This window comes from Dendronephthya gigantea, unplaced genomic scaffold (assembly GCF_004324835.1).
Source record: "Dendronephthya gigantea isolate DGI-Jeju-01 unplaced genomic scaffold, DenGig_1.0 000003F, whole genome shotgun sequence".
In the NCBI taxonomy this organism is placed as follows: domain Eukaryota; kingdom Metazoa; phylum Cnidaria; class Anthozoa; order Malacalcyonacea; family Nephtheidae; genus Dendronephthya; species Dendronephthya gigantea.
This window is the reverse complement of record NW_021163013.1, coordinates 3,702,664-3,714,450: the sequence shown is the minus strand read 5'-3', so window position 1 is coordinate 3,714,450 and position 11,787 is coordinate 3,702,664. Positions and strand designations below refer to the sequence as shown.

General features: G+C 37.5%; 1 protein-coding gene across 1 annotated transcript; it reads left to right on the top strand.

The window, feature by feature from the left end:
• Window positions 1-2,197: 2,197 nt before the first annotated feature.
• LOC114540399 (putative adhesion G protein-coupled receptor E4P) lies at window positions 2,198-4,512 on the top strand. Its single transcript, XM_028560592.1, has 5 exons — window positions 2,198-2,408; window positions 2,699-2,824; window positions 3,438-3,571; window positions 3,711-3,876; window positions 4,481-4,512. The coding sequence occupies exons 1-5, from the start codon at window positions 2,198-2,200 to the stop codon at window positions 4,510-4,512; spliced, it is 669 nt and encodes a 222-aa protein (XP_028416393.1).
• The last annotated feature ends 7,275 nt before the right edge of the window (window positions 4,513-11,787 follow it).

Sequence of the window (11,787 nt, the reverse complement as noted above, 5' to 3'; positions counted from 1 at the left end):
TAAAAAACTCTTAACTACATTTTGCGTAGTTAAATCGTAGTTAACTCAGAAATATACGTGACTCTGATTGGTCAATTCTGCCACTAACTATATGGTTAAGAGTTTACTACGTTTTTATACAACTGGCCCCTGTATGAAATCATCCCCCCTGATAAAATCAATGGATGAGCGTTTATGATGTGCAGGCATTCAGAAAAATATCAGAATAGTCTTTTATGGGACGTTTACTGGATGAGATAAGTATTAAACCACCTTATGGTACAGGAATATTTCTATCTTCTCTGGATGGCATAATGGAGGTTTGAATGAATCAATAAAAACACTCTCGTACTCGCTTAAATTGTCCGAATTAGCTGTTTCAGGAAATGGCCCCGATATCGGTTTGAAGAAGTTTGTCGATGGCTTGTCAAAATGGAGGCACTTTATAATTGTTTCTTAAATCGTATAGCTACGATTGTGAGTGACGGAAAGTAATAAAATTTGATAAGTAGCTAGGCGTTGTTTTTCGTAATGCCATAAGTGTCATTTACTCCTTATACGAAAGTGGAAATTTCCATTCAACTAAGGAAGATTTAAAAGTTCAATTTGTGTGATTTTACAGAACCTAAACGCGTCGGGTATGGCCGCTATGTTACACTTCTTTGGATGCCTGGTGCTGTTAGTAAGTTTCATTAAGATGGCAGAGAAATCCAAGATATACGGTAAGGACGGGAACGAGGATTTCGTTATTTTTTCAGATGAGAATTTTAAGAACGTTTGTTATTGGTTGGGTATTACTGCGTATCATTACCTTTTTTATATAATTCTTTTTCAGATGATCCTTTGTCCGAGGGATACGATGAATTACATGATGATTTTAAAAAGTTTGAAATTGCGATAATGGATGCGAACTTTGATAAAATACCCGGTCGTTCCGAGTTCATTCTTAAAAAAAAAGAAAGATCTTGTGGAGACCGTTGCAATGAAACTAGAAACTATAGTGGTGTTCACTGTCAATGTGACAGGTTGTGTCCTCTCTTCAGAGATTGTTGCTATGATTATTGGCGAAGGTACGTTCAGTCGAAATTATAGTTGCTCGTTCTTGACTTGTGCATGCATGCTGTAAATACACGTTCCGCAGAACATAGAAGATACTTAAAGAAAGCAAATGAAAACGAGTCATTTTATTAGCTCGAATACACCCTTAGGTACAACTACATTAATTCTAATTAGTTTACAAGGGTTGTTATGAATAAGTTTTATCAAAATGATATGGTTAGCAAGGTAAATATAGCCGCGTTACCACTAAGATTGATCTGAGATCGATAAAAAAGATTAGCGTGAACGCGGCCATTGTGTTCTTGCATGATGTTTAGAACAAAGTAGAGTTTACAGGCTAAGGCAGAATCAGTATTGCCGACAAAACGTTGAAGCTAAAATGACTTTAAGACGCTTCAATAATGATACAAAAGTCAATTTAGTTTCATTTTTTGATCATTTACTCAGATGTAACGTGGTTACCAAACCTTTCAATATTTCTATGCAAGAGAAGTGGGATTGTGTGGACACCAAGTTTAAACAAGCAAAATATTACTGGAGCACTGGAAACATTGCGTACATGATGATAAATCGCTGCCCGGAAACGAAAATTTTGACCAATCAGAGCGCGAGAAGTTGCATCAGACCTGGCAGCAACCGTATGAACCTAACCGAACGTCTTCCGGTGACAGGCGAAGATGGAAAGACTTACAGAAATGAATATTGTGCACGATGTCATGGAATGACTAACATTAAACACTGGGGTCTAATGGTTGTGTGTTTAGATCCGGTAACTAACTGGAGTAATCTTACTAATGAGAGCCCTTATTTAAGAGAGAATTGTACCTGGTATTTATCACCGGAAAATAAAAGCGCTACATCACCAAATCCTTGTGTTCTGTCAGCTTTATGCGAGGCTTTGGTGAGCACTGCCGAGAACTCTCAATACAATGATCTTATCAACAAATGTAAAGTATATTCTCAATTGGTAATGGCAGACAATGTTTTATACAAAAATTTTCATTGTGCCTCGTGTAACGGAAAAAACGCCAGCGAATTCGAAAGACCTCCTGCTAATATTATTCCTGAATTGCCTTCGTTGTCTCTCTTTTTTGACTACAAATCACTTTCAAAAAGGTCTAACGGTGAGCAAGATGGAGGCACGAAGCCTGATCATGCGATGGAGGAGAGTTTGGATGAAGTTATTCAAAGTTACCTCACTGTTATTGGTATCTCCTTATCAATCACGTGTCTACTGACTGTTGTAATGACATACGCTCGGTTTCCAACATTGAGAACAATCCCAGGCCTCGTCTTGCTTGGGTTATCACTATCGTTGCTGGCATATCAAGCTCTCCTATTGGCTAGTCCTTATACAACATCATATGGATGTAAAGCTATGGCAGTTGCGTTACATTTCATGATAATTTTGTCATTTGCATGGATGACCGTTATGAGTTTCGACGTGTCCAAAACGTTTTCCCGAAAAGGTGGGTGATACAAAACCCGCGTTCAATTGCACGTCAGAAACAATATAATGCATGTTAACAGAAAATTGAAGTTTAAATGTGCAAAGCGAAAACCTTCCACCCGTAAACACATAAAATTCTGGAAGTTACCCCATTCATCTACAATAACTGACAAACCATGCATATTTATATAATTGTCCGTATTTTTTCAGGCAAAGCTTCTAATTCAAGTCGCTCTGGTTTTAGCCGTTATGTCACATTTGCCCTGTCCATTCCAAGCAGCATTGTAGCGGTGACGTTTATTCTGGGGGAAACCGAAGTTATTCACGTTGGATATGGTAAACAGATCAACATCGACGAACATCGACGCATACTGCCTTATTAGTTCCGGCTGTTCAAAAGCCCGTTAGCTTAACCCTGGGTTAAACCAAATCTTTTCATCAAATTCTTTATTCCCCTATTTACAAAGTTAAATATCTTCTTCAATAAATCTTTTCTGGACCGAGAAAAGTCATATTTTGTCAAAGGCTGAACAGGAAAGGAAAAAACTAACAGCGGTCCAAACGCACTGGGTTAAAATTTAACCGAGGGTTAGCGCTAGTGAACAACTGGCCCCAGGACATTAATGTTAAAATGATATGTTTGAAATAGATCAGTAGTTATGATTAGGGTAGAAAGGATGCAGTCAGTTTTTGTGACTTTTGCTTACGAACTTATAGTAAATAATATTATGGCTTGCAGTAAAACTGAGGCTACGTTCACATTCGGGACGGTGCTCGAATTTGTCCGGTTTTCTCGTGTGAACACGTAAAATCGGTCAAATTTTTATTCGTTTTCACGGTGCGTTCCCCTGAACCGGACGAATTCGAGCCCTGTTCCAAATTTGTCCAGTCCCGTGTGAACGTAGCCTGAACGTACAAGAAAAAAGTACAAGAAAAAATTCATTTTTAGGCGAATCACAATCTTGTTGGATTAGTGAAAAACTAGCTTTGATAATATTCTTTTATGTTCCTGTGGCAATCATGCTTGTGTTCAACGCTGTTTCTTTGATACGGACTATCTTCAGTATTCGTAATGACACCAAGGTAAATAATATTATACTTAAATTCCGTGCTATATCTAATATTATTGTATTTTCAGCAGATGGACGACGGTAAACGGTGTTGTATTTCCTTTTTATATTATGGTTAAATCTGCTTCACGCATGTATTTTCTTTTCTAAAGTTGACAAAAAGTGTTAAAAGATCGGTTGAATCCAACAAACGAAGTCGAAATGCAAAGATTTACATGAAGCTATCGACAGTGACGGGGGTGACTTGGCTCTTGGGATTTGGTGCTGCGCATAACACAATTGTCGCATATCTTTATGTTATTGTGAACAGTTTACAAGGTACGAATTTATCAGTTAAGATTTTCATTGCTTTTCCTATCTTGGCACTAGTCCATTTTGTCTGCAATGTCAATGACACAATCTATCGCATGCATGCGTTATAACTATATAACCTTATTATTAACATGATGAAATTGCTGGATGATGTATGGTCGTGAGGAGTGCGGTAATTTCATTCATTGTCAGAAAGTTAAACGAAAATACCGGAAAAAGTATTGGGATAAGAGCATAATTATCATACATGCATTGAAAATTATGTCCGAAAAGATCGCAAAAGGCGCTGCAAAAAATTTACCCATTTTTAACATGCATACAATAAATATATTATACCATATTAAAACCTACCACACATCATCTTAGCCACGTTTATTTTTACCTTCTATACTTTTTTCTTACAAAACAGGTGTCTTCATTTTTGTGTCTTTTGTCTTAAACAAGAGAGTGATAAATATGTGGCGTAGTGCGGCATCTACCGGAGTGGTCACAGCACCTTCACCACACGACAAACCAGGTTATCAAAGGCGGAAGAGTCGTATGCATCAATCACCCTGCTGACTGGCGCGTGTTATGAAAATCACTAACAACCGGAAACTTGTTTCACTAGCCCCCAACAATCTTCGTTCAAACTTTAAATAGAAAAAATGCATGGGACATGCACGTGATTTAGGGAAACTTTGTAGAATAATGCTGAAAATAGTTTTGAAATAAAGGTCGCCTACTTCCCGCCTGCTTTCAGCATATTTTGAGAACACTCGACTATCTATAAAATTACTGACACTGATATTCACTGAAAGCGAGATGAATGAATCGGAGAGACAGATACGTATAGTCGACGTTTTTATTCATTGATATTAATCACGCCTTGGATGAGTAACTGTGAAAGTGAAAGTCTAGTCATCAATCTGTTCAGGCGCAGCAAGGTGAGGGCCCACTGACTACCAAAGTTTTAAGATAAAGTTATAACGGGTGATTGGTAAAGATTGATTTCCTTGCACAATACAATGCCTGTGTGCCCTTGTCAAACCAACCCACACAATTACTTGATTTAATTGCTCCCTAAAGAAATTAAACATAGTAATCCGAAAGGTGGGTGTCAATCAGTGCTATTTTCTTACACTGTTAATTTAAACTAAAAACGGCTTCGTCTGAGACCATCAAGTGATCGAGAACACCAGGATTCTAATCAACCGTATTGACAAAGCGATCACAGAATGCCAAATTAAACGATGGTCGGATCACCATCCTTCAACTTCTGTCTTCTAATTAGAACATAAGGATGCATGGAATTCTATATTCAGTGCAACCATTCGCTAAAATGACTTAATCCTAAACCATTTTGGCGTGAAGATCGCTTTCCATTTTAAATTAGAGACATTATTACTAATTCGATATTTTCTTCGGTTCTGGCAGTCCTTCGTGGCATCGTTGTTTATTCAGATCGTGGCACCACTGGCACGTGCTTTCTCGCCCAAACTTTCTGTAGGTTTTAATAGTAAAGACCCTGGGTACCAGGTTGGTTTTAATACCCGTTTCTCAACTTGGGGCGGGTACGTCATGCATGGCAATAATTTGGCCATGTTCTTAGGACTTCTGGAGCATTTACAACCCTTACATACATACTCGAAGCATATACCAAAACTCTTTGTTCGACTGTTAAACAAGGCGTAATTGCAACGGTGTGGGACTGTCGGCTTTGCCAAAGGTATTGATGCGGGATGATGTGCACACATTGAATTACATCGCAGCTTGCAGGGGGTGGGATTTTTTCGCTTTCGCGTGTGTAAATTAACGTCTGCGTACACACTATATGAGTAAAAAAAATATAAAAAAATTAAAATAAAAATATTTTATTTCTCAAATTACTCATAATGTTACAACATTTAAAATGTTTGTTTCAATACGTATCACCAGAAAAACTGTTCATTTTAATAAGTTCATTTTTTTAAATACTCTATGAATTCCTTGGGATAACTGTTCTCGTGACTTGTAAACTGTTGTGTTGTCCCATGCAGGCGGCATGGTAAAAGACAACAGCACCTGCCTCTAGTGGGTCGCTGCTTCAAAACACTTTGAAAATAGCAGTTTCTTTGAGATTATGATTTAGTTTTGGGGGGTGGTACCAATGCTGAAAAACTAATAAACAAATGAAAATATAGCGAAGAAATAAATTTGGGTATAAATTTCAAAGTAAGGTACAGCGTGCAACTAAACATGATGTATTTTATTGTGACGTCATAGCTATTTGGACTTTAGGAGTTGCATCCAATGGCAAAAACATATGATGATCGTCGGCCACGCAACTGCCACTGCCAAGTATTGATCAAATAGGGCAAAATGGGGTTGTTTTTGGACCTGGTAAGGGCACTGGCGGTGATTAATTTGGCTTTAAGGTTGCGGCGAAGTTAACATTCCAGGATTATTAACTGTTAAGTTCACTAATAAAACTACACTCTGTACATCTATGTATGAACAAATGGAGTCACAGTTCAATGACCATCCTACGAACACCAGACAAACATAACAGTTAATTAATTCTAGATAACTACATGTACACGTCGCACACGTCACGTACCTAGTTTTAGTAAAGAATTTTGACATCTAGCCTCGACAAAACTGAGTTATCATGCGCCTACAATCATTTGACCCCGTCCCTTGTTAATAGTATAAAGGGCGAGAAATGCACATTCTACTTGTACGTTGAGTGAAAAACAAACATGTTTCCCATAAAAATAGTAGAATAATTACGTAAAATTTATCAGTTCCGAAGTCATATGAAATGAAGGATGTGATAATTCAGTTTAGCTGAGAGTCTGGTTTCTGATTAGCTGATTTTGCAATTGATACTTAGATATGCTTGCTTGGGCAAGATGTGTATCAATGGTGCTCTTATACAGGGGGTAACTAGAACGATAATTGTTGTTGTTGTAGCATATACTCCCTTGTTGTTGCAGCATATAACTTCAATATGCCCATAAAAACAAAAAGTTGAGATCATTCAACTGTTTAATGATCCCTATATAAATTTACATTACTGAAACAAGTATAGGTAGGTAATTACTCTTGATTTTTCAAGTATAGTTCTTAAAGTAATTGTTAACCACACAGCTTAGTCTCTAGGCCTCTTATACGTGCCTTAGTACACACGGCGTGCTTCATTCGGTGACGTCATGAATTTTTAAAACACGCGCAATAAGGCCTAGAGACTAGGCTGCTAACCACAGGTGATCTGCGGTCAGTTGGATAAAACTCTTTAACTACAATACGCATAGTTAAATCCTAGTTAACTCCAAAATACACACAACTCTGATTGGCCAATTCTGTCCTTAACTACTGTTAAAAACTTAAAAGTTAACTAGTTTTTTATACAATCGGCCCCAACGGAGCTAGGCCTTGGGGAAGAGGATGCAGCCGGCCCCTGAAATGGCAGCAAAGGACTGGGACAAGTCATCAAAATTAAAATCTATTTTCGAAGAAAACACCTTCATAATTATATCTTAAAATTTACTTTATTTCATTGATTCAATTATACTTACTTTGAAAACAACCAATGACTAATCTATTTGTGAGCTTTTCTAAATGACTGTAAGTAAAATTAATTGAAATCAATACCTGCATATTATGATAAGCAATATCAACTGAAGATCCTCTGGCTCAGGCCACTCAGTTGGTATAGCTCTTGTGTGCAGCCGGGTTTAAACATTGTCATAGCGACGCATTGGTCCAACCACAGTTAACTATAATGCAACCTTAAATTGGAACGAAAAGGAAAGCCAATGGAATGTAATATCTTCCGATATTTTATTTTTAGGCGGCAAATTAAAACATCAATACTACAATAGTTGAGACCAAACAACTGCGTTCAGCTTTCTATTTCGCCTTTCTGTGGCCTCGTCAAAAGACTTTAGATCTTCGTTTTTCTGTTCTTTACTGACAAAAGTAAAAGATCTTTTTGAATTACCGACTTGTTCTCCGATATTTTTATTTCTCCTGTTTAAACCTTAAATGTCCCTACTTGAGCAGATTTTTCTGTAAGTTGTTTATATTGTGACTAGTGTATAAAATCATTCATTTACCTAATATTACCTAACATCCAAAGTTACTTTTATTGCCAGGCAAACATTCAAAGAAATTCCATCAATGTTTAAAGATATTTTAAATGGCAGTCAGACGACAATTTTTTTAAAAAGGTGTAAATTATCTTACCTTACTCCATCATTCTGCTCAATTTCCTCATGCTTAATGTTCACCTGATCAGCATTTTTCTCTTTAGCCATCCACCTTTTGATTTTCTCATTTGGTTCTTTACCAATATATTCATCTTGGTAGAAATAGCCTTCTTCTCTGTAATGAAAAGAGACAAATATTAGAAATTTAGAAAGATTTAGAAAACAGGCACTATCTTCATAACACAATGCAATATTTTACCATATACTGTATGTATACTATTATCAGTGGCAGATCTAGGGGTGCGCAGAATAAATTACTACAGCTTAAAATCGAAATAGCATTGGTAGATTTTAATGTAAAAATATTCTTTTTAAATCCATAGCGAATAGTGTTGTTATTAAAGTTTTTTGAATTTAAAATTAAGCTGTGTAAGTTATTCTGCACACCCCTAGATTCGTCATTGATTATTATATGGCTTTTCAAAATCCTCTATTCTGATTGGTTGAAGACCGCTCTGTAAAAACCCATATCCAGGATGACACTGGTCCGAATATTCCATAATTTATCTGGATCAGTGTCCTGGATGGATGTCTCATGCAGTTCAGCCATATAATAAACAGATTATTGTCATTGCTTGTTCGGTCCAATTTGATTGTGTGAACATGCCTTAACACAGCTAAAGGGTACATATACCCAGGTTATAAATTAGGAAGACTTTTAATTAAAGATGATATAGTACACCATACGTGTTATTTTGTTTATATAATGAATTTGCATTAAAGAGTATCGTAACCTATATGTTAATTAACAATAAGAGATATTACATAGCTGATGGTGTTTTTAACTCTGGAAAAGATCACTTGGAAAATATTCATGCATTATTGGCATGCATAATTTTATCATTTTGTTGAGCGTCAAAAAAATTGTAAATCCTATACACATGCCCATTTAATTAAATTTATTCTCCACATTTTGATAAAGATTTCTGATACAATGCAGATAAAGTACACATCAAACATTCCAACAGTGCCAATACAATGCCACTGTCTGGTTTTCATTTCCAAAATTGGTGAAATACATTATAATTTAACAATTAAACAAGACTTACCTGGAAGTTGAAGTTTGATGGTAATTCTACCAAATTATTTAAGTAGAGGAGGGTTAACATTAGATGCGCACACACGGCCACGAGATCAATCCTAAAAGAACATTTTGGGTTGACGAAACTCCCAACACACAGTGTATAGTCTGTAAACGTACAACTTGTACATAGTAAAATACGATGATGACACCTTCCAGTGAAGGGCAGAAGGGTTATATGGGTATGTTAACCCTCCGATCCTGTACTTAAATAATTTGTTAGAATTACCATGATCAAACTTCAACTTCCAGGTAAGTCTTATTTAATTGTTAAATTCTACCAAATCATTAGGTACATCCGGGCTAACATGAGATTTTAAAGCAAGAAACACAAAATGGTACACCACAGCTATGCATACGTAATATAATTAGAGAATCGATAGGCAATTATCAAGGTAAATGTCACACTGTAAATAATTAGGAATGTTAATGAAAGTTACTGCACCAACGCGACACTCATTTGATTTGTGATGGCCACAGGTTTTTTGTAAAAGCGTCGGAACGTGGATTCCTCAGTCAAGCCCTCAGTTTAAGAATCACATCTGTCGTAACTGACGTAGCTGCCTTGCTCGCTGACGCACATCGAGTACTGTGAGCAGAGAACAACTGGGTGTCGATACCGTACTGCTGTAAAACTGCTTTAATTCAACGACCAATTGTACTAGACGTGACAGCATTATATGGCTTGATGAACGAGACGAAAAGCCTGGTAGAGGCTCGGAGAGGTGCAGTTACAATCACATAATACTCTCAGGTTGTATATACACACTGTTCGGGTACACTGTATTTTCAAAGGCGACGATTACTGAAGACTTCCCCTGGGCGATCTTGTTTCACATGATCTGTTAACGCAAAGTCATAACAACTGTCCGTTTTTTGCATATGATTCAACGATATATCCAATAATGTTAATGTTTGACATCTTTGGCTAGTCGTTAAGGCGGTTAGCATGACTAACTTGTACGTAAGTTCCTTCGTAGAACACTGCTCCAACGGCCATAAGTTATTCAAGTGATCAAGAACTTTATCTACTGGCCAAATCGTAGTATATTACGCAACATGCTTTCGTTGGTTTAAGACTCCTCGAAGATAGCGACACACTAGAGGATGTTCTCCCACTGGTTTATTATTCCCTGTTAAAACAGACTGTAAGTCCAAATTAGAAATGGCTGACCGTGCCGTATTTAGAGCTGCGTAACTCAAACCCTGCATGCTCAAACAAAACTTTGCAGAAAGTGCAAACGCAGATCACAGTGTTGCCGATTTGTTAATGTATGTGTTGTATTGTTTATGTGTCGATGGTCTCCAGGAGAGCATGATGGCATTGGCAACGTCCGTTGGAACGCCTGACTTCTGCAAGATTTCCCTGATATTTGCAAACATGAAGACTGAGTTTGTTGTGTAGAGGTGAGCCTCGTCAGGGTTGGATGTATCAGTTGAGACCTGTTGGCTTTCACAACACGAGGAAGTGCTACTAACAGATGAAGTACCGAGGAAAAAATCGGTTGACTTGGCCAGAGAGGGATGATCAAAATTCCTGACGCTTCTTCTTGGATTATTTTGTGAACACACCTAGACAAGAGGCAAAAGGGCGTAAAAAAATGCAGACCAGTCGACAGTAAATGTATTTCGCTATTGGATCTGGCTTCCAGGAAACGTAATCCTCTATTTGATCATTAAGCCGGCTAGCAAAAGGTCGATATCCGGGAAACCAAAAAGGGCGACAATATTATTAAAAACGCTACGGGCCGGATAACATCCATTAAGATCTAGGTTTAAACTTTAAATCCCGAGACAAAAATCCGCATTTGCATTACCTTTGCCTGGGATATGAGCTGCTGATAGCCAAACATTATGCGCAATAGTCCAAGTCCAGATATGCTGTGCAATAGCATTACATTCTAAAGACTTACAGCCGCCATGGTAATTGATGTAACGTACAGCTGTTGTGTTATCACACATAATCCGGACATGGACGTTACAGATAAATTGCATCAAGGAGGTAACGCAAATTTAATAGCCAGCAATTCTAACAAGTTTATGTGCTTTATATTTTCTGATGCTGACCAAATACCAGCTGTCTGCTCACTCCGAGATGTTCGTGCCCCCCAACCTAAACTTGACGCATCCGTGTAAAGAAAAATGTCTGGTTGCATGATCATGGTGGATTTTCTTTGTGGCTAATCGAACATTCTCAAGCCACCACTGAACTTCAGTATGGCTTAACGTTGACAAGGTCATTTTGGCCTCGAAATTTCCTGAATTTTGCTTAAGGCAACGGTCTTTATTAGATTCTAAGTTTCGATAATGCAAAGAGCCAAACTCTACTCCAGGAAAGGATGAAACTATTTTCCCGACAAAAGATGCAACCTCGCGAATAGTAAACTGCTTTACAGGGTATGAAAACGTCTGACAGAGCTTATGGAGTCTATCCCGCTTTCTAGGCCTAAGACATACTATCATATGAACAGAATCGATAATAAAACCTAGGTATTCTATTGTTTGAGAAGGAATTATCCGATATTTGTCCTGGTTAATACGAAGCCCCAATTTAGACAGCAGCTCAACTGCATGTAAAATAGTTTCTGCGCACTCGGCTGCAGA